A 24152-nucleotide genomic window follows, 5' to 3' on the forward strand; every position below is an offset into this window, starting at 1 on the left:
ATGTGACTTGTATTCGCTAATTTGAGATAAATATTCCTGAACAATTTAATTATTGGGCTGCCCATATACTTCCTCTATTACCCTTTAATATGTTATGTAGAAAATTGTTATTACCAATACAACTTGGCTTACAAGTGTAATACTAGATTTCCATTCAAAGGCATTACAGTGCAAGCAGTGGTCTATATTATATTAGAAACATATTATATACAGTACTTTATTATAGTCAAAATTGTCTATTTTTCAGGCCAGAGGAAACGTTTCCAGCGGCGCTGTCCCTCCTGCCGTGATATTATCAATGTTCGTCGACATGTCTGCAATTGTGGCTACAGCTTTATTGATGCCAGACGTAAAGCTGAGAAGGAAAAAGAGGCTCATCACGAAGAGATTGGGAAAAGAGCTACTAACTATAAAACTCTTTCCAGGTCACTTACTGCTATTAAGAAACATGTAAGTATAGCATGTATACTGTACTGTGTTACAGTACCACCAATTAGATGTAAGTATGGCATGTATATTGTGTTACCACCAATGGTAACTTTTATGTCATGTATACAGTGGTACCTCGATTCGGTGAATCTCCAGTTGGAATGAACACTTTCCAGGCTGGATTAACTCGCCCAATTCCATGAACAAGAGTTTGCTGGGGTGAGATAAGCGGATTTGCTCAGGGTGTTGGGACAACGTTGGGACAGACTTGAGACAGACACACTATATCAGTAGGATAGCTTCAGGGAGCCTCCAAGGCTCACCCAGAAACTGGCATTTCATTATATTCAATGCTGGTTTTTTAGTGAAACTTGTGATCCCATTTTATATTTTGTTACTTTTTAATCATAAAGTTTTATTATAAAACTTGATCATTTCATAGTTGATGTCATCTTTAGAATGCTGTTTTCAAATGATAAGGTTAATTTTGGGGGTAACTTAATTATTTTGTACTATTTTAGACTGCCAAACTTAGAGGTGGTGGCTACCAGATCGCTGTCGTCTACTTCAAAGTCCGCAGCCAAAGAACAATCAAGAGCATTTTACCAGGAAGTGGCCTCTCAAAAGAGGGTGAACAAAATCTTATCAAATATTTTTACCTTTGTAAGTTTTTGTTATGTATTTTGTTAAAGTATTTATAGCTGTCCCTTTATATTTATGTAAACAAACAGTTCATGTTTGTTTGCATAAAAAAATTACTGCATATCCATTTTTTATACCTTCCTAATTTAATACCTAACTAATATACCTACCTACCTAATTCTTTAATTCATAAAATCATCATCTGTTTTTTATTTCCTGTTGTCTGTGACAGGAAGCTTGTGCCTGGGTTTATCAAGGTCTCCATAAGGTCAACTGCTGAACCAGGATGTAATCTACAACAATTATCTAATCCCTGGGTACCTATTTACTTGTAAGTGAACAGTCATCAGGTGAAAGAAAACCGAGCTGTACCAACCTACCTGTTGACTACTTCTTGTTGATCCTGGGAATCAGTGTTCCCATGGCCAGGTCTGACACCAGGTCTCCTGGTTGATGGTCTGGTTAACCAGACTTTTGGATGCAGCTGTTTGCACCCTGGCTGATCAGGTATCCTTTGGAGGTGTTTATCAAGACCTCTCTTAATCTCTCAAACACCATGAGATCTGCCAGGTGAGCCCCCTTATGTGCAGAGGAAGAGAGTCGAAAAGTCTTGAGTTGTTAATGTTGACAGTTCTCTCGGCACCTGGTGGACCAAACTCTCACAAGTCAAGTCTGGCTTCGGGCCGGACTTTGGGAGTAGAAGAACTCCCAGAACCCCATCAACCAGGTATCAACCTCTATTTTTCAATGGGGCAATGTTGCACATCCTGCCAAGCTAGCTGGTTTCATGTGCAGTTATTTGAACCAGTTCCTCTAATATTTTTCCAAGTGTAAATTATTATTGAGATCTCGCTTGTATTCTACCTGTATTCTATAGAGTGCAATAGATTCTATTTTAATGCAATACATTTTAATCTATTACAGTACATTCTCTTCTATTGAATAGAACCTTTAGCAGTCTCATTAATTTAGGTGTTTTATCGAGTGGATTCAGGCAGTAAAAGATCTTTGCACTTTCTCCAGGTCAACAATTTCTCCAACTCCAGAGCACTGGTGTCTTAAGACTGTACAATATTCAGGTAGCCACAGCAGACTGCCATTGTTTGGTCTAAGAATCTTGAAATGACTTCTCATGTTCCTTTACAAAATAAACTTGTGGAAAATTATTCATTTACAGGATTTAATGATCAAGATTCTGATAGCAGCATTGTGGTGAGAATTACAATGTGTGTAGTATGGTGGGAGGTGGCATCGTCAGCTTACTGTGTGTGGCGGCTGCTATATTGTTTGGACTCGCCATACCAGCTTACTGGTTCATTATGGTTAAGAAAAATGTAGATACTTATATATATCGTGGGTATATAGCGTAATAACAGCAAAAACAGTATGCTGGGAGGAGCTATCTTGGCAGTGTGGTGGCGTCGTCAGCTGACTGTGAGTGGCGGCCGCTATTATAGTTTGGACAATGTACCAGCTTAGTAGTTCGTTATGGTGTACAAAACATGTTGCTACTGTTATACAAAGTGTGTAGAGAGTGTAATAACAGAAAAAATATTATTATATTGTTTATAAACATTAGTAGTAGGCATCTGTCAGTCCCATGAGATTATGGAGTTATGAACCCAACCAGACACCCAGAGCACAACTCCATTGTGCCCTGGGTGTCTGGTTGGGTGCAACATCTGCAGTGGCTGTGATTAACATGTTGACCAATTTTGTTCCAACTTCACATGCTTAGTGCCAGATATGCATTCTCCACGATGTAGAAGTCGCAACAAAATCCACATAGAAACAAGATAAAAAAAGTTGTCAACCTTTCAAACAAAGGGACATAAGAAATATTGCCATTGGGCAATGTACTTATTACTAGTTTTCTTTGTGCGTCGGACAGGTGCGTGCATCTCTCTATCCCTGATTGCCAGTAAATAGGTGGTGTTATTGGTATTATCAGTACTGGTTCCCACCCGTCGTGCACGCATTTATTTTTATAAAATTTGTAAAAAATTCATTTCTTAACATATTGGGATGAAATTTTCACGACGTTGATGTCAAATAACAGGAGATTTTAGAATTTTTCACTATTTCATATTTGGAAAAGTCTCCTCCGTCACTGAGCCCCTTATGGATATTGGTCAGGTGCAGCTTCACGTGCAGGTTCTCGTCCTTTCGGCATCCCTGGTTGCTGAGGATGTGCGCGCCCCCAGGCGCGCACATCCGGTTTACACACATCGTGCGTTTACTCACACCTGGTCCAACAATTTGTGGGAATTTTTAGTCGTCTCCTCCGGCCTGCACTGGCGTTGGGTGGCTCCTCCTTTGAGAGGTTCGGTGTTCGGCGGGCAGGCCTTTTCTCCTGCGCTCTTGTCAAGTCATCTTTGAGTGGGTGCACTTAGGCATGATTGAAACTACCTCATCCCACAGGTGGGTTTCCCACCTGTTTTCAGTCCTGAAATGGGACTGTGCGGATCTGAAGTTCTTTTTGGACTTGTCCCGTCTGAACCCCTGGGTCTTTTTCCCTCCTTTCGGATGACCACTCTGTCCCAAGTCCAGCTTCTTTTGGAGCCAGATGTTTGGATGATGTCTCTGAACCTCCAGGACTCGTATTGGCATGTCCCGATTCATCCGGGGTTTAGGGACTGGCTTGATTTTGTTGTGGGGTGTCAAGCTTACCGCTTTCATTGCCTTCCATTCGGCTATAATCTCGCACCTCACGTTTTCACACACCTTACCCGGGTTGTGGTGACCCGCTTGCTTCTGCTAGGGGTTCAGGTTCTGGCCTATCAACGACTGGCTGGTGTGGGCTCCCAGCAGGGCCGCATGTCTGCTCGCCCAGGGTTTGGTTCTTTCCCAGCTCGCCGGGTTTGGGTTCTAGGTGAACTGAAAGAAATTCCATCTGATTCCCTCTCAGGTTCAGACTTGGCTGGGTCTTGTTTGGGACTCTCGGACCACTTCCTTGTCTCTCCCTCCGGTGTCATTGCTGCTGTCCCGCTTTCGGCTGTTTCTGAGGGCTCCTGGGGTCACTTGTTGGTTGCTTGAGCAGCTGTGCAGAAGTCTTGACTTCGCCGGGTCAGATCTGGCTTCGGCAGCTCTTCTGGTTCCTTTGGGGACGTCCCTTCCTCCACTCTCGTGATCATTGGGTTCAGCATCCGGGGGCTTTGAGTCGGCTGCTGCATCACCGTCTTCCTCTTATCACCACCTTAGAAACTTAGATGATTGTCATGCCCTTCAAGAAGACCTGGACAAAATAAGTACATGGAGCGCCACTTTGCAAATGGTCTCTTAATGTTAATAAATGCCATGTTATGGAATGTGGAATAGGAGAACATAGACCCCACACAACCTATATATTATGTGAGAAATCTTTAAAGAATTCTGATAAAGAAAGAGATCTAGGGGTGGTTCTAGATTGAAAACTATCACCTGAGGACCACATAAAGAATATTGTGCGAGGAGCCTATGCCACGCTTTCTAACTTCAGAATTGCTTTTAAAAAAATGCATGGCGATATACTAAAGAAATTGTTCACGACTTTTGTTAGGCCAAAGCTAGAATATGCAGCAGTTGTGTGGTGCCCATATCTTAAAAAGCACATCAACAAACTGGAAAAGGTGCAAAGACATGCTACTAAGTGGCTCCCAGAACTGAAGGGCAAGAGCTACGAGGAGAGGTTAGAGGCATTAAATATGCCAAAACTAGAAGACAGAAGAAAAAGGTGATATGATCACTACATACAAAATAGTAACAGGAATTGATAAAATCGATAGGGAAGATTTCCTGAGACCTGGAACTTTAAGAACAAGAGGTCATAGATATAAACTAGCTAAACACAGATGCCGAAGAAATATAAGAAAATTCACTTTCGCAAACAGAGTGGTAGACGGTTGGAACAAGTTAGGGGAGGTGGTGGAGGCCAAGACCGTCAGTAGTTTCAAAGCGTTATATGACAAAGAGTGCTGGGAAGACGGGACACCACGAGCGTAGCTCTCATCCTGTAACTACACTTAGGTAATTACACTTAGTTAATTACCTGGGACATCACCAGGCTGGCTAGGGTCGGTGGGGTCCATCATTCTATGAGGCTCACAGCACGGTGCGGGAGTTTGCAGCGGTGTGGCTGTCACTTTGGAGGGTTCGTGTCGCTCACGGATCGATAATCAGGCTCCATTCGGACTGCGCCCGGTTGGTTCATTGCCTGAACCTAAGGGGTTCAATGTGGTTCTTGTCTCTTTGGGGCCGGTCGCTTTGGGTAACTCGTCTGCCGAGTTCTTAAGGTTTGGCTCTCCTGGCAGTTCACATCCCCCTGGGTGTCCAACATCCTGGTGGACGGCCCGGTTCCTATCCCCTTTCCACAATGTCCCGGTTCATTCCCCTTTCCACAGAATGGACGGTTGATGCCGACTCGTTTAGATGGCTCTGCCGGACGTACAGGCACCCAGAGTGGGACCACTTCATGTCCGCATGGTCAAGGCATCTCCCGGTATATGTGGCACCCTTCCCTGACTGCAAGGGAGTCAAGGTCTATGCTTTTCATATGGACTGGTCGAGATGGGGTTACCTGTACCTCTTCCTGCCGGTTCAGCTGTTGCTTTGGGTGTGGCTTGGTTGGAGACTTACCAGAGGTGAGTTGCCCTGTTTGCCCCTTGGTGACTGGCCCAGCCTTGGTTTCTGCTGCTGTTTGCTCAGTGTCCGAACCCGGGGACTTTTCCATGGCTTCACCTCTTTCAGCAGATCGGCACGTGGCTGGTTCAATCTTCTCCGATCTTCACACCTGGTCTTTTGTTACATGGGTTTATCACCACTTGTATGGTGATCAGGTGGCTTTGTTGATGGTGTCCCACCAAAGGGCTTTGTCTCGGCAAAAGTTTGAAGTTTCCTGGCGATCTTTTAGTCTCTTTTTATCTCTTCATAGGTTGTCTTCGGTTTGTTAGTTGTTTTGTCCTTTCTCTTGTCTATTTCAGGACCGTCATCTTATGCCGAATACTTCCGTATTACAGCACATTCTATCCTGGTACAAAATAGTCACAGAACTTTCCTCACATATCACTAAAAAATCTTCCATGGTCTGTCCTGTCTTCATTATCATTGTTCTTAAAATGCAGGCACCTGAGAACCAGCAGAAACCTGTCATGTGACATGTACCTGTTGAGCACGGGATGGAACAAGGCTGTCTTTGCTCCAATAATCCTGGATCACATGTTTTTCAGAATGTTTCATCATGATGCTCAACGCTTAAAACACACACATTTTCTCATTTGTCGTGTCTTTCCATCGTGTCATGCGAGAGGCAGGTAAAATGCCAGAGTCAATGAGGCTGTGAGCATATCTGTTCGTCTCTGCAACGAGATGGTCCATGAATTCCTTATCAAAATATGCCATAAAAGAGTCAATTTTAGCCATATCACCTGTATAGGAGAATAATGGTGTCACACCAACATCGGGTCCACATCAGCTTCACTTCACAGATGGATCAGTAGACCAGCAGGGACAAGAAACCGGAGCTGCAGTTAAAGCAGGAAACTCTGTAAATAGTTGGAGGCTCTCAAATGGGTGTTCGACTTTACAAACAGAGATGCTAGCCATTCAAAAGGCTTTGGAACATGCTCTTGCTGAACATCGACAACATGTTATCATACATACAGATTCGAGAACCGCCATTGAAACCTTGCAACAAGAACACATATGTGATAACATCCATCTGATCACAAATGTCTTATCATTCATGCAAACACTCAAACGACAAGGCCGACGGGTACTTATCAACTGGGTGCCAAGTCATGTGGGAATAATAGGAAATGACATTGCAGACGAAGCTGCAAAACTTGCTACTAAGAGGAGAAATGTAGACATTTACATACCACAGAGTCTATCACAGATTAAGAAAGTAATTAGAAACAGATCAATGCAAAAGATGTACAGTGACCACAACACAGCAGTTGCAACATCAGGATCTGCGGGTTGGTACTAGAATTCAACCAACTACGAACCACTTAGTTTAATGAAAGGGAGCAGTAGAACAACAGAAGTGCACTTACATCGCATCAGGCTTGGATACCCATGTGCATGGGAAATAGGCTTACAGGTTCCGGAAGATGAGAGGAAATGTCAACACTGTGGAGAAATGCCCGACAGACCACTGGAACATTATCTAACACAGTGCACAGTTACAAACCCATTAAGATTTCAACTTAGATTCAACAGAGCAGAAGAAGTTGTTAAACACATATGGCAAAATCTTACTGAAGCGACCATACGAGTCATAAATACTCATACTCTACCCATGTAAAACAGAAACAAGCAACACTTAGTGGGCCAGCCAGAGGCTTAGGGCCCGCGCAGGAATATCCCTGCAAAAAAAAAAAAAAACAAAAAAAAAAACATCAAATGTTGGAATTTGTGGGACAAAAGTCTCACAATCCTCCCACATTGGTGGAGGATTGGTTTGGTTTTCGTGCCAACACCACCTTGAGCACCAAAAACACTGCTCCGTCGTGCTGCGTATAGGTATGCCATGAGATGAGTGTTCTGCGTAGTGTAGGCCTACCACAAACACCTGATGTGGAGGGAGCACTGTCGTCTTTGTCCTCGGGCCACGTGACACGCTGCCGCTTGCCTCGCAGTGTTGCTGGGGCAGCAAAACCCCGCCTAGTAACACCACTGCTCACACTAAGTTCATCAATACTGCTTGTATCAGAGCCTATGTCACTGAAGCTCAGGAATGATTCATCACATGTACAGTCGCTAAATAAACTCGCATCAGAGGACACACGTGGTGGTGGTGACTCAAGCGGTGTTGACCCTGGGCTGCGAGGCAGGCTGTGTTAGATGCGTGTACTATACATACTCGCGATCTTCTCTACCTCATTCTTCCCCCTCACTCATGTCAGACCTCTGTGTTAGGTCTTTCTTTGGATCGTAGTCTAAATCATCCATCGTTCCATCATCACACTGTATCGAGTATTTCGTCCTCAGAGTCGTTTTCCTCGACCGCGGATGACCGTGGAATGGGTAGCTCGTAGATGGCGCGTCGGACATGGTTGCTTCCTTGAAACTGAGGCTACCAATGGCCCGGGGGCCATGCTGGGATTTTTTTTTTCAAAGTGGCAGACGATTACTGGGGCATCCATTTCAGGCATCCATTTCGTACCCGCATCATGCTCCAGTTTTGAATAGTATGCTATACCCAAGAGCCCTGAGGCGCGTTGTGCACCTCCTGTCGAGAGCCTCAAGGTACGTTTCACAGTACAGTGGTTAATGTTCCTAGCCCTAGTAGGGCTTGTGTCGCTTTGGGTCACGGGTTGCAGCCAGTGGTCTCGACTTTAAGTTGAGGTGCGAGTAGCGGTTGCCTCCCAGGTAAGTCCCTCTTTTCTTTTACTGTGGTTGGGTAGCTCCGAGGAGCCAGAGGAGGGCTCTACAGAAAACAAGCTTTGAATGTAACGAAATGCCATTTTCTGGGTAAGTCTTGGATGCTCCCCGGCAACCCTCCCTCCCTCCAGTCGGTGGTTTTTGCGTTTTTATATCCAGCCTCTGAACTAGGGTTGGATGGCTGGCATGGGGGTCTGTGCCTCCCCCTTTCCACTCCTAGGGATGGGGAGCTCAGCAGACAGCAGCGGTTGTGACATGCTTGTTTGCTTATTTTCTTTTTTTCGGATTGGGGGAGGTCTGCCTGATAGTTTGGCTTTCAGTAACAATTTTTAACCAGGTGGAGTTTGTTTTAGGATGTCTATCTTTGTGGGTGCTTACCCAGTCGATGGCAGACATAGAATGCTTCTAACCACATGGGGGTGTCGATAGGCCATTGCTCCTTGTGCCTCTCTGAGGGGGGCCCAGGTTCTGGCTTGTGGTCCCCGGTAGGTTAGAACTCCAATCGAATTGACTGATGCCACGGTCTAATACATACAGATCGGCCCGGTAAGCTCCGGGGAGTTTCCGGAATTTACCCAGAAATTGGCGTTTCATTACATTCAACGCTGGTTTTATACCAGTACTGTATGTGCTTGTTTTTATACCAGCACTGTATGTGCCCATTTGTATTCCAGTATTGTGTGCGCTTGTATAGACACGTTTGTATATACACACTAGTATATTTACTTGTTTATGTGGTTTCTGGTGTCCTATTTAACACTAAAATATGTCTTAAGTATATAATTTAATTCCCTCAACATAGACTTACTCCAGACTCGATACTCTCAAGAAAAAAAATTATCATAAGACATTCACTCAGGTCTTTTTGAGTGTATATATTAAAGTCTTGTTTAAATAATAGTGTTGTATGATATATAAAACTTAACTATGGTAGCTAGTAAGCATTAGTAGTTTCCATTGGCTGTTGGCTATTGAATAATCTTGTGTATGCATTGAAGGTTTTAGTTTGTTCTCTAGTGTGCTAATGTTCATTATACAGTGTTGTTTTCAAAAGAAATTTGAGCAACAGACATTGTTAAATTAAAATACATTTTCTGTATTTTCAGCACACACTCAGAACAAGGAAGTGAATGCCATGAGTGCTCAACAGAATGATGTTAATGAAGATGATAGTGCAGCAAGTGCTGAAGAAAATCTGGTGGTCAACTGTCCGAAACAGGAGGAAGAAGACAATAGTTTAAAAATGAACAAGAAGAAAGTAAAGAGAAAATGTTCCAGAAGGTCAAATGATGCCATTAGCCATCCAGTTGGTAATAACAAAGTATTTCTGCATTACTTAAATTCAAAATAAAACATTTATTATGTGTAAATTGTAGGTGCTATAGTAGTACTTGTCAAAAGTATGCAGTGCCTTGCTTCCTACCCTATCACAATTACAATACATAAGCAAAGCTATTGTAAATTATATAGTATAACCTTTTAACCCTTGCAAGGTGCAAATCATTTATCTGAGATTTTGGCCAGACTGACTGGAGGGTGAATATCATGTGTGCACGCCAGTCGGTTTTAGAGTATAAGTGTACCATGTGGTTACAGGTGGTTCAGTTCAGTTTCTTAAGGACTCTAATGAATTATTATTTTCTTTTTAATCATGGGCATCATTTCTGGGTGTGAAGGCCACGGTACTGAGTAAGCTACCAAGGCTGGCACATGCAGCACTAGCTAAACAATATTGCTGTTCAGTAATAAAAAAAGAAAGATATCAGTGAACACAATGCTGTTCATGATGTTCACACCACTACGCAGGCAGCCACAGCACTTTGCCATTGTCTGGCCCATCTAAGCATCTTGAAACGACTGCTCATGTTCCTGTAAAGTATAGTTTGTACCACCACACACACCAGACTGCTGGTGTGTGGTGATCGCTGTGTGTTTTGGACACCATTCCAAATAACAATCTGGAAGTCCCAATACAATTCCAATCTTAATTTGCACGGGTAAATGGCAGGAGTAACTACGACTACTCCCTTGGGATAGTAACCATTTGCTCCTCACAGTACCCATACAGTACATAGTCTCAGGGATGGCTACTGGGAACTATCCACGCTTCACTGCCGGCCCCGCCTTACCTTTTGGGTAGGGGGGGGGGCTTCCTCACCCTTAACCCATACTCATAGGTTTGAGGGGATCACTGGTACTGAAGATGCGCCCTTCGTAAAGCTGCCCCAGAGGTGAGATGACTAGACCGGTGCCAGACGCCTCAAAAACGTCTGGTGCACCCTACCAAGGTGGGATGGTCGCCGAAAGTTAGGTGCATGCCTACGAAAACTACCATGAGGAGTTTACAGTAGTAGTGATCTAGGCCCATGGTGGAGAGCGCAGGCTCAATACATAATGAGTCAACTAAACCCACTATTCAGGGGGTGTGAATGCCGTCATCCCGGTTGGTGTTAAGGTTTACGTTAACACCCAAGTAACGGGGCACCAGGAAGCCGGCAAGCCTGAGAGAGCCTGGCATAGGGTGACCCTAGCACGTTCTGCGGGACCGTCGGGGCGATCCGACTTTCATTGTCAACTGGGCGGGTGAGTAGTGCCGATCCGCTGTTAGGATGTAAGAACCCAGAGTGATTGGAAAAAGGGCAAACTTAAGGCGGGGCGATTGACTTGCAACTTCAACTGGGCAGGCGGGTGACGCCAACCCGTTGTTAAGGGGGCGATCTCTTGTCGCCCCAGGATGGTTGCGGGAAGGTCAAACTTTAAGGGGTTTGTCATGGCTCCCACCCCTTGCCATCGCGTACGAATGTCAAAGTGAAGGTGTTCAAAGAAGCACGGATAAATGGCAAGGGTGTTGATCTCTCTTGTCATAGCCCCACTTGGGCCTCGCTTGGGGTGTTGGTACCCTTGATGTGGTGCTTGTTGTTACAGGGGGTGGGGTTTTCCTACCCCCCCCCCTTCCCCTTATTGTACAGGTTTGATATGGGTTCAACTCCTCCCTGGTTTCACTTCTTGGTTCCTCGGTTCCCTTTTTTCCAGCAAGTTTCGGCTTCCCGCATCCCACCGCTGGAGGTGCGGGAGGCTCTTGCGGCTTACCTCCTGCGAGACCCGGATTACATCTCGATAATGGATCCTCCTCCTTTTCCTTACTAGGGGCGTTACAAGGTGCCAGAGCCTTCCTGGCTGGCCAACTGCCATTTCTTTTCGTTGTGGGCATGGCAAATGAAAATGGTTTTTCAAAATGCTAATGCTTTCTAGAGTGGAGTACAGTACTGCTGCACAATGACAGCCCCTTTCAAAACTGGAGAAATTGCTGACCTGGCATGCAGAGATCCTTTACTGCTAGAATCCACTTAGTAAATGTTGTATTCCCTTGAGCGCAGGCGGGAAAGATACATAATAATTTACACATGGAAAATATTAGAGGGGCGGGTCCCAAACCTGCACACAAAAGTATCACACGAGACCAGAAGGCATGGCAGGATGTGCAGAATACCCCCGTTGAAAACCAGAGGTGCAACAGGTACTCAGAGAGAACTCTAGCAACATCAGAGGACCGAGACTGTTCAACACGCTTCCACAACACATAAGAGGCGTAACTGGCCGACCCCTCACAGTGTTCAAGAGAAATAGGTAAGCACCTCCAAAGGATACCTGATCAACCAGGCTGCGAGCAGCCGCGTCCAACAGCCTGGTTGATCAGTCCAGCAACCAGGAGGCCTGATTGACGACTGGGCCGCGGGGACGCTGAGCCCCGGAAGGACCTCAGGGTAAGGGTAGGCATGCGTCAGGACGCATGCAGTCCTGACAGGACGCTACAGTTGTTCAGGTATATACCTTGGAGGCGAATTGGAGTACCTCAATGCATGTTTGTTGGCCCCTGTACTTCCTCGTGATATCTGCCAGGTGCAGCCTTACTTACAGGTTCCCTCCCTTTTGGCATCCCTGGTGTCCGAGGACTATGTGCCCATGGGCATTTGGCTTCGGTCTTGCGCTTCTTTTCCCTGCTGGAGCTGTCTTCGAACTGGCTCAAGGAGGATGTGGAGGAGCTGGGTTCCGGGTTAGTGTCCAGTGTGCTTGCGTCGGCGGCTCTGGCATCGGCTGCCTTGTTGAAGTTGTATGCACCGATTCTGAAGAAAACAGCGTATTTTTTGCTTTTCGCCTTAAGTGCCAACAGGCAGTGCCCATTCACTCTTTGGAATCTGCTCGAGTCCTGGCTCTTAGATTTTTATCCCCTTTTTGTCCGTTGCTGTTTGCAGTCTGTGGTGGTGCATATTCTGCAGGCAGCTCCGTCTAATTGCCAGCCTATGTCGGACTTGTTGGTTCTCCAGGAAAGCCGTGGTAGTCTTGCACAGAAGGGTCATGCCAAGACTTGAGGTTCTTTTGGTCGTAGTAAGCCAGTAGTGCCAGATTTGGATCGTGGTGACCCGTTTGCGTCTGTTTGGGGTTCGGGCTCTGGCTTGCCTCGACGACTGACTGGTCTGGGCTTCCAGCCAGTCCGCGTGTCTGCTCGCCAGGGATTTGCTTCTTTCCCAGCTCGCCGGGTTTGGATTCTTGGTGAACTGGAGGAAGTTTTTTTTTTCCCCTCCTCAGGTTCAGACTTGGCTGGGGTCTTGTGTGGGGTTCTCGGACCGCTTCCTTGTCTCTCCCTCCGACAGCGTTGCTGCAGTCCCGCCTTTGACTGTTTTTGGAGGGCACCTGGATCACTCGTTGGTTGTTCAAGCAACTGTGCACGAGTCTGAAATTGGCAGTGCTGATCTATCTGTTGGGTCAGATCTGTCTTCGGCTGTTTTGGTTCCTTCGGGGACGTCCCTTCTGCCACTCGCAGTCGCTGGGTTCAGACCCCGGGGACCTTGCATCGCAGTTTTCCTCTTCGGGCTTTTCGAAGTCTCTAGGCTGGGGTTTTGTGACCAGTGCTCGCCTGTCCAGCCAGGGGCAGTGGGGTCCGTCTTTTCGTCGGGCTCACTGCACGGTGTGGGAGTTTGCTGTGCTGTAGTATTCGCTTCGGAGGGTTCGGGTCGTTCGCAGATCAACAATTCGGCTCCATTCGGGCTACTCCCTGGTGATTCATTGCCAGAACCGCAGGGGATTCAATGTGGGCCTTGGCTCTTTGAGGCTGGGCGCTTCGGGTTACTTGTCTGCCGAGTTCTCAGGGTTTGGCTTTCCTGACGGTTCACATTTTAGGGGTTGTCCAACAGCCTGTCCCAGTTCATTCGTCTTTCCATGGAATGGATGGTCGACACCGTCTCGTTCAGTTGGCTCTGCGCACATACTGGCGCCCGGAGGTGGACGTTTTCGAGTTGGTGTGGTCGAATCATCTCCTGCACACTCTTCTCTGCAGGTGTGCTTGCAGGGCCACATGGTTGACATGGCTGCTCTAAGAAATCTTATGCTCCTTTTGAGCCTTGTCCCGTATTTCCTGGGGTGCCGATAAGTGCACACTTCTGTCTTTGCACTGATGGCTTGCACTCCTCTCTTGTGCTGTCTAAACTGGATTATGTTTGCCCGGCCTACTCCTCTCCTTCGGTCCTTTGCCATCTTGATGCTCTGCACCATGCTGGGTTACTCCTCAGCTCTGGTGCCTTTTAGTTATCTCCTATCCAGAGCTTGTATGTTGAAATGGACTTCCAAGATTGCTGTGATAGTTACTGCCTTTGCTATCTTGTGAGGTCTCTGCAACATTTTCATTCTCACTTCTGCAGGGCTTTGGCTGTTACCCATCAGGTGGGCCCTGTTCCCTTTCATTTTCCCTTTTCTGTTCAGATTTCTCGCTTACAAACTACCCTTTCAGTTTGTGTTCGCAACGTTTCTCCTCGTGTCGTTCCATCCTTACCTCCTTGGCGGGTTCCACTTGTAAAGTTTTGCAAGTCTGACCATTTGGTTAAGGCTTCTACCCCTCCTATTGTTCTGAAACGCCTTTTCCTTTAACATTTTTCTTCACATATGTTCCTAAGACATTTTTCAGTGTTGTATACTCTGTTGCATTTTTGGACCAAACCTTGTGGCACCTACCTCCAGAGGCTCGCACTGTATGTTATCTTATATGCCCTTTGTTGATTGTTTTTCTGTCATCAGTGCTTCTTTGTCATTGCAATTGACTTATAGTGCTCTCATTGGCTTTGGAGAGACTATCCTATACATCCTGTGGTAATTGAAATCCAGTACAAGCTGTTTCTCATCTCAAGCAGATTTAAGCAGGTCGAGTTTTGCTGGGTTCCCAGCCATATTGGCATTTCCTTTAATGAGTGTGCTGACACTGCCGCTAAGGAGGCTATCCACACTTGTTCTTTTTTCCAAAAAGGCATTTCCTATTTTGACTTCTAGCCAGTCATTCAATTCTCAATCCATGCCCATTGCCAGGATCATTGGTCTTGTGTTACTGGTAACAGACTGTGCTCTTAAGGGTAGCGTGTTCCCTTGGCCTTCTTCCTGCCACCGTAACCGGCAGTGAGAAATGGCTCTGGTGAGGTTATGTATTGGCCGTACCCATTTACCTCACAGGCACTGAATGGAATGCCGCCCTGCTCCTTTTTTGTCCAAGCTGCATTGTCCCTTTTACGGTCGTGCATATCCTTGTTGAATGTCCATACTTTCAGGATGTGCGTGTCTTGCTTCCTGACTGTCCCTTGCTGTCATTTGTCCATCAGTAGAATCCTTCGTAAATACAATACCTTTGTTATAACTTTTCTTACCCGTTTTTGTTCTCATATTGGCATTTTTAGTGATATTTTGCACCTATTTAATATCCTGCGACTTTGATAGTTCTACATAGTCTTCCCAGCTTGGTGCCCTTTAATTTTCCTGTGATCAGGGAATGCATTTAACAGTATTTGATGGATTTTCTGCGGGGAGCCCTATCGGTTCCCTGAATCAAACTGACATGTACCATATTAGTTTAGTGCCATCAGTCCCTGGAGTTCTAGTGCCTACGAGGGGTCATGAGCCAGAACCTGGGCCCCTCAGGGAGGCGCAGGGAGTAATGACCATATGAACACTTTACATTTAGAGTTTATCATGTCTGCCAATGACCAGGGAAGGCATCCAAAAAGGTAGCCGAACCAATACGAACCTCTTAACTGGTTAAAATTGCAACCTATGTTCGAACAGAGCCAATGAACTCCCCCCAAAAGAATAACAGTCGACCAGATAATATAGTCCAAGCACAGTTAAAAGCTCTGTACCACATGGCATGATCCTTGTACCACTGCTGTTTCCTCTTTCTCATATCAGATATAGACAAAATACGTCACAGCTTCGCATCGCCTTTTGCAGATGACACAGAAATCGGCGTAAAATTATTTCTGTTGAAGACACTGAAAACTACAAGAAGATATTAATAAAGTTTTCAACTGGGCAGCAGAAAATAACATGATATTTAACAGTGATAAATTCCAGATACTCTGGTACAGTAAAAATGAGGACCTTAACCATTAGACCGCGCAATACATATACTGTATAGACGATGGGAGTAACTTTACCCTAATCGCGCAATACATATATAGACGATTGAGGCTCTAGCGCACGCTTTTAAATGCCCCACAAGGGATAGGGGCAGCTATAGTCCAGCCACGAACGATAGTTGACAGACGCCACCTAGAAAAAATTCATGGACAACATTCCCAGGTGTGAGAGCCTCATTACTGAGTGAACAAGTGAGCCACCAAGGCTGGCACACGCAGCATAAGTTCACAGCACCGCTGTTCAGCTTGTGACTTCAGCATCGCCTAAAAATGTCAAAATATATATGTACATGCTATTATTTAGCTATAATAGTACAGAAGATCCCCGACTGACAAAAATGATCAGGATTCTGATAATAGCAGGATTGTGGTGATAATTAGTGCTGCAGTGGGAGGAGTAATCTTGGTCGGGAGAGAGGTAGCATTGTCTGCTGACTGTGACCACCTTTTATTTTCTGGACTCCCTATACCAGCTTAGTGGTTTGCTATGGTGAACATCAATGTGGATACTTGTATATAACATGTGTGTATAGTGTAATAACAGCTAAAGGAGTATGTTGGGAGCAGCCATTTTGGCGGGGAAGGTGGTGTCGTCTGCATGACATGTTATGTTGTGTACTGGTGGTTACTATGGTCTTTGGACACCTTTGTCAGCTTATTTGTACAGTTATGTTGAATACAACATGTAGATACCTATATATAATGTGTGTATAAAGTGTAATAACACCACAAACAGTATTGTTGGAGGAGAAATATTAGTGTGTCTGGTCTTGAACCAGTGAGGGCAGAAGCCACCAACTGTGTGTGTGTAGCTACGTCTCTTATTGCCTGAACTCGCCATACAAGCTTAGATGTAGTTATGGTGAACAAAACATGTAGATACTTATATATATAACATCTGTGTATAGTGAATAAAAACAAAAATAGTAAGGTGGGAGGGGTATGTTGGCGAGTGAGGAGGTGAGGGAGTGGCTGGTGAGTGAGGAGGTGAGGGAGTTGCTGGTGAGTGGGGAGGTGAGGGAGTGGCTGGTGAGTGGTGGCCAGTCTTCATTGCTTTTTTGACTCACATTACCAACTTAGTGGTTTGTTATGGTGAACAAAACATGCAGATACTTGTATATAACCTGTGTAATAACAGCAAAACTATTTGTTTATTATTTTATGAACATAATTGAATCATATGCAGGCAATGAGTCACAATAACGTGGCTGAAGAATGACTCAAGACAATCGACTTGAGAATGGTCCAGAACGGACCGAAACGTCGTCGTCCCTTCACCTTCTAGTGTGTGGTCTGGTCAACATAATTGAATCACTAATATGCACATCATAATTTTGAGTACAGGGATGGCTCACACATTTTATTATATAAATATATCACAATACACACTATTGAATAATATTACTGCAAAAAAAAAAAAAATCAGACATTGAAATAATTAGGTAATAATATCTTTGTGGCAACTCCCACCCGACAGCTCGGGCGAAGCAGGCAGACTGTCTGGCGTCTGCTCTGTCAAACGTCTCTTTTGCCAGACTTCCCTGCCCTATTGCGGCCAAAATATGCCACCTACGATTTTTATTTTTCCTGTGATCAGGGAACAAACACTTTTATAAGACGAATCTTTTTTTTTTTTTTTTTTTTGCGCGCGCCTGTGGGTGTTGAAGGCCAAAAGGCCCTTAGCAGCCTAAAGGTAAAACAAAATACAGGGTACAAAACACAATCAAATCTGCCCATAGTAGGAAAACAGCATGTGAGGGATTTGGGAATAAGGATATGTGACTACCTAACATTAAGGGAGCATAACCTAGCAAATATAGCACCAATCAGAAAAATAATAGGATGTATTTCGAGAACTTTCAAATCCAAGGATTCCATCACAATAGTTGTACTATTCAAATCACGTGTCCTGTCTTATCTTGAGTACTGCTTGATACTCACTTAATCCCTTCAGAGCAGGAAAGATTGCTGAAATCGAGGGAATATAGTAGTAGGCATCCATCAGTCTCAGGAGACTACGGAGTTGCGCTCTGGTTGTCTGTCTGGAGTGGCCTCTCTAGGGCACAAAGCCAGGGTAGTTGGATACGGGGTAGAAGCTGTCACCAATGCAGAAGGTTCCCCTTCTCCAGGTTGCCGAAGGTCCCCAATGGAAAGGCAAACGCCAATATGATTAGTTCCAGCTCCGTCGCAGGAACTGTCAGAACGAGGTTGAAAGCAACAACGAAATGCCCTAGGGACTCCAAACCTGGAGACCGCCATGGTCGGGGCAAGAATAGCCCCAGCTTCCTGAAGCATCATAGCTTGGGCCGCACGAGCCCCAAGAGAAGTACGTCTGAGACCCGCACCTATGGGTTCCAGACAGATCTTCACAGCCCCTTTCACCCGAGGCTGGCTTCCATCATGACCCAGCAGAAGGAAGAGTAATAATTATTAATTAAAGCTATTATAATAATATAATCAATATTATTTATTATGGAATACAGAGAACATATACAGCATACATAGAAAAGATAAAGCACCTAAACTATTGGGATTGTCTCAAAGCTCACCAAATGTACTTCCTAGAAAGGAGACGAGAGAGGTATCAAATAATATATATAGAAAATACTAGAGGGCCATGTCCAAAGTCTACAACACACTGGAGTGAACAATATGGAAGGAAATGCAGAATAGAACCAGTGAAAATCTGCGCCAAAGGCACAATCAGAGAACACTGTATAAACATCATAGATTCACTGCTGTTCAACATCCTCCCAGCGAGCACAAGAAATATTGCTGGAATAAATGGACATTCAAGATCAAATTGGATAGTTTTCTTCAGAAAGTGCCAGACCAACCAGGCTGTGGTGGATATATGGGCCTGCGGACTGCTCTAAGCAACAGCATGTTGGACTAAGCTTTCACCAGGGCTAGGTTTGGGGAGTAGAAGAACTCCCAGCACCCCATCCAGGTACAATATTAGAAGGAAAAATGTTTTGGAAAAAATTTCTTGAGCGCACTGGGAGGGTTGTTAGCTCTGAATAGGTATGCAGCCCGCAAGTTAATTTGTCAGTGCTCTTCCTGATTGTTTTGCACATGAAGAAGTAAATAAATTAAGGAATATTCTCAACTAAACATGTGTGGGGGTCATTTTGGATTAATATATTACAGTATTTAAATTGGCCCATCAAAATGCCACATTTATTTTCATTTATTGTGCAGATTTAAATGCAATTTATATTCTCACAACATATGTATTTTTCAGATTATTAACATTTTTGTAAAGTAAAATAAAAATTTAAAATTCATTTTTCAGCTGCCAGTTGTATTCCAGACCAGACGTTTCCAAAATATGACGTTAACAACCTTCCGACTCCAGGGTCATTAGACCTGGAAAATTTTGCATCTAGCAGTTCAAAGTTGGATCAAGGTAATTTAAATTCATGGCATAATCATTCACAAATTAATACCTATTACCCAAGCAATGCCAGGAATACCCAGCTTTCCTCGGGCGACCCATGGCACGTCTACACTACACACAACCTTCTCTGAAGTCTTACACTTCACAAACTCTTCATAAATGGGAAAATTAACACTTTGAATGGCCTACATCACTGAAATGATCATTGCTAACCATTGTAATTACCTGAACACTATTGGGTACACCAAATTCCAGCATCACTACCAGCCACCCTGCAAATTTTTTTTTATTCAAGCCCTAAGCATCTGGACTGCCATGAATAGACAAATTCTCTGTTCTCATTATATACCGAGTGTTTGTGTATATATGTCGTACTTAATAGCCAGAACACGCTACTCTGACTAGTATGCAAGGCCCGTTTTGCCTAATAAACAGTGATTTTTTCTTATTTTCAAAAAATTGGTACCAATTTGTTTATTTTAATTAATATTATATATTAAGAACGTGAATTACTGACTTAGTTATGTTAGTTTAGTTTAGGTTAGGTTAAGGGGACATAATGCCAAATATTAAAAGTTATTCAATGTCAATCAAACTTTGACTAGTTGTATATGAAAAGAGCTGCAAATGTTCCAAGTTTCAGTATCGCAGCCTAAATAGAAAGGGAGAGCAAAAAAAAAAATTATTTTTCAACAACTTTTCAACATTTTCAATAATACTCTACAACCACAAGTTTCAAATGAAATCATTTCTGTGACACTCATCTATTGCATTAGCATATAATAAAGGATTTTTCCAAACGGATTATCCAAAAGTTCCCCAAAAATTTATGCAAAACTATTTATAAAATCAATAAATGAACTTGGGAATAAAGTATCTTGGATTAATTTTAGACAAACTATATATAAGGTGTAAGTTTTATGTAAATTGAATAAAAAATGAGTAGGGTCACTTTCATGTTACTTGAAAAAATTAAAGTAAAAGGTTCTGCCACCTGTAGCCGAGGTTGACAACCAATTTCCTCCAAAATTGGCACCCTTACAGAAAGGTTTACGTTCAGTAAGGTGTATAAGTTTAATGCAAATTGCCCAATAAAAAAAAATGATAAATAAATTAGAAGGAAAATAATTTTTTTTTTTTTTTTTTTTAAACTAAATATTTTTTTGGAGGGGGAGCCCCGTCGGCTCCCTAGAGCTATTCAGGCTGAATGGACATGTATAACTTTCTGGCATCTCAATGTGCATGGAGAACCTGACCCCCTCAGAGGCGCGAGGAGCAATAGCCTATAGAAACCCCCATGTGGTTGGGAGCATTCTATGTCTGCCATTGACCAGGTCTGACACCTAGAAAGGTAGGCATCCCAAAATAAATCCCTATTCTGGTGAAACTATTGCTACCGAAAGTCGAACAAGTGGGCAAAATTCCCCAAACAAAAATTAGCAAACTAGCATGACATCACGTCGCCGACTGAGCAAATAGACAGGGAGGAATGGGGAGCCCCTGACCCCCCATGCCGGCGATCCAACCAGCTGTTCTTGGCTGATGCAATTCTGGAGAAGTCGTGCGCCTCTGGCTCCTGTTTTGTCTCAGTTCTGTGCCTTGTGGTGCGAGCCATCTCTACAGGTGGTGTGTGAGCCAGGAGAAATATTCCACAGTACTCGAACTGCATGCACCTAGGGTTGCCTTCCCTAGGTTCCCAGTAAGTACTGCCCTTGGGGCTTGGGGCCTCCAGTCACCTTGGGATCTACCTCCGCTGTGTCTTACTGCTTGGTACTTGGCCGCCCTTGGGGTCAGCTGGGGATTTGTTGCCCTTGTCTGTCTCTGGGTAGGAAGTAGTTTTCATCACTGGTAGGGGTATAGGGTACTGCACAGCTAGTTATCACTTATTATAGTGGCCGGGTCTGTTCTGCCTGGGTATGTTGTCCTCTTGCGGGGGTTTCCTTTTGTTTTTGTTTGTTTAAAAAACGATAGAGAAATTGTTCAAAAACTATGGAGCCCCACGGGGACTCCGTGGTCCAGTGGATGTGACCCTTGAGTTCCCTCTTGCTTCTTGCATGATTGAAGGTTGTTTCGTTCCATTGTCTCAGGACGACACTCATCGGTTGTGCCTCTGTCATGCTGCCTGTTGGGTCGGTGATTCTTTTGACCTGGAGTCGTGCGACGTTTGTCGTTTGTACGTGCTCCAGTTCACCCAAGCTATTGAACATGATATGAGGGTGCATGCAGCTGCTGCGTTGCATGCTCTGTTTCAGTTGCTGCAGTGCGCTAGGTTGGTTGCGGCTCCGGATGCCCCAAGACTGCCCCATTATGGTTATAGGGACCCGGACTTGGGGGGTGGGAGTTGCTTCGGCTCTGGTTCCGTAAGCCCTTTCTGTTGTGCACCCGGTTCCTCCCCTTTCCCCCCCCCCTTTTTTTTGGGCTCTGAAACGTCTAAGGGTTACGGAGTTGGGGCAGGGTCTAGTTGGTGTTGAGAGAATGGCGGTCTCAAGGGTGTCCTCTTTTATGGTGGTGGCGGAGGTATTCGAGCCTGTTCCTCCAGCTATGGCGTATAGGTCTGACTAGTGGGCTCCCTTTCTTAGTGTTTTTACGGCTGCCTTGGCTTTTTTGGGGAGGGGGGGGGGGGTGAGGCCGGGGCTTTGGGGGGATGGCCTCTTGGGCACGTATTTTTCTACCTCCTGTCGCAATCATGTTCCATTAGTATCAAAATCCCTGCATGACCCTTAAAATCCCTGCATGACCCTTGGTCATTGATCCCAATGGGTCCATTTGTGCCACCATGATTTTGTGCTTGATTCTTAAGATTCTCAAATGTTCGCAAAACTTTTCGATGCTTAAAATATTATTAGAACGTCCGTAGACTTCTGGTGAGGCTTCCCTCCAGTCCTTTCTCTGACTTGTTGGTCCTCTTCCATACTACTCGTCTCCTTTCAATTCTATTTCTCATTATTTTGTAATCGTATCGTTCCTTACTGTCTCGACATTCCTAATACTAGTATTCGTTAAATACACCTTGTTGGCACCCTTTCCGAAAGATGGGTGGTGCAGTTTGGACCTCAGGAGCATGGGCTGACGGTTTGTTTTGGTTCTGGGGGGTGTAAACATGTGGGTGTTCTGCGTCCTTTATCTCGGGGTTATACACCATTCTCACTTGTCTTATCTCTCCAGTCTTAGCCCCCTAGATACTTTGGGTGTTCTGGATTTTATATATGGGGAAATCACCTAGTTCTTTTCTCTGCTTACTGGCTTAGATTGGGTACACTTATTGGTACAATGGTGACCCCCCCCCCCCCTCTCTCTCTCTCTCTCTCTCTCTCTCTCTCTCTCTCTCTCTTTGACCACACCACATGTATCCATTCACCCTTTCCTGTTGGGGGAGCCACAGGGCATGTGGCGTGTATGGGTGTTGGTCGACAGTGGGCTTGGGCGAGCGATGGGCGTCAGGTCAGCCGTCTGGAGTGGGTTGCTGGGTAGGCTGGCGAGACCCACGGGAGGCTAGGAAAGGGAGGGGATGCCCACCACAGGTAGCGGTCACACACAATTAACAAGGTTTCACTAGTGCAGTGTGTTTAACACTACAAACTCACTGTACATCTGAAAAGATACACATTCACCTCCAAGCCTGGTGCAATACAGGCAGGTATATTATGTACTCGCCTAGTTGTGTTTGCGGGGGTTGAGCTCTGACTCTTTGGTCCCGCCTCTTGACCGTCAATCAACAGGTGTATAGATTCCTGAGCCTATTGGGCTCTATCATATCTACACTTGAAACTGTGTATGGAGTCAGCCTCCACCACATCACTTCCTAATGCATTCCATTTGTCAACCACTCTGACACTAAAACAGTTCTTTCTAATATCTCTGTGGCTCATTTGGGCACTCGGTTTCCACCTGTGTCCCCTTGTGCGTGTGCCCCTTGTGTTAAATAGCCTGTCTTTATCTACCCTATCAATTTCCTTCAGAATCTTGAATGTGGTGATCATGTCCCCCCTAACTCTTCTGTCTTCCAGCTTATGTCTTATGTATGTGTGTGTGTGTGTGTTGTTGAATATGACCAAAAGGGTAAGATTGATAATTCTAACACGAACGTTCTCAATATTTCTTTCGTTCTTCACTGTCGTGGTTAATTGATAAAGTAACTCCAAAATTCATGCTTTCACCATCAGACACCAAACAGAATGCCTTGAAGGAAACTAATGTCGTCTATGCCTTCACATGCCCGCTTGGGGACTAAGCCTCAAAGAACACGGTATATAGGCAAGACAACAACCACATCTCTTACTAGGCGATTATTTATGCACAAACAACAGGGCTCCATCAAGGAACATATAATCTCTTCTCACAACCAGACCATCACCAGAGAAATCTTAACCAGCAACACAGAAATCGATAAATACTGTACAGCGATACACCAGCGAGGCACTACACATCAAAAAGTCAACACCAACAATCAACAGCCAATTAATGCACAACTATATACTACCCACTTCAAGACCCCAAAATCCAATATGGAAGCAGCAAGAGGAAGTATGGGCAAATAGGCCTTCTGCAATTAGTTACTTCCATTCTTATGTTCTCATCCCATTGTTTCGTGTTCTGTCTTATGTTTCACCTCTCGAAAAACTTTTGTGCCATATCACCTCACCCAAAAACAAGTACAAGTATGAATGTAGTTTGTGTGTAAATTAAAGTCTTTGAAAATGTGATAAGGAATTACGAAATGCATTTAGGCGTTAGACTAGGAATAAAAAGAATGAATTTTGGAGAGTTGCTTTATCAATTGCCCTCGACAGTGAAGAACATAAGAAATAGAAGAAGATTCGTGTTAGAATTTATAATCTTTATAATCGATGATTTCTAAACAACAC

The 24152-nt window shown here is 44.6% G+C and overlaps 1 protein-coding gene across 1 annotated transcript in view; it reads left to right on the forward strand.

Annotated features, from left to right (window-relative positions):
• Positions 1 to 24152, forward strand: part of LOC123755488 (uncharacterized) — a 52767-nt gene that overhangs the window by 17113 nt on the left and 11502 nt on the right. The window contains exons 6-9 of the mRNA XM_045738250.2: positions 248 to 450; positions 951 to 1092; positions 9540 to 9743; positions 19183 to 19296. Of these exons, the coding sequence (XP_045594206.1) occupies positions 248 to 450; positions 951 to 1092; positions 9540 to 9743; positions 19183 to 19296 (663 nt within the window). The remainder of the gene's footprint in view (positions 1 to 247; positions 451 to 950; positions 1093 to 9539; positions 9744 to 19182; positions 19297 to 24152) is intronic.

Source organism: Procambarus clarkii, chromosome 20, assembly GCF_040958095.1.
Source record: "Procambarus clarkii isolate CNS0578487 chromosome 20, FALCON_Pclarkii_2.0, whole genome shotgun sequence".
In the NCBI taxonomy this organism is placed as follows: Eukaryota; Metazoa; Arthropoda; class Malacostraca; order Decapoda; family Cambaridae; genus Procambarus; species Procambarus clarkii.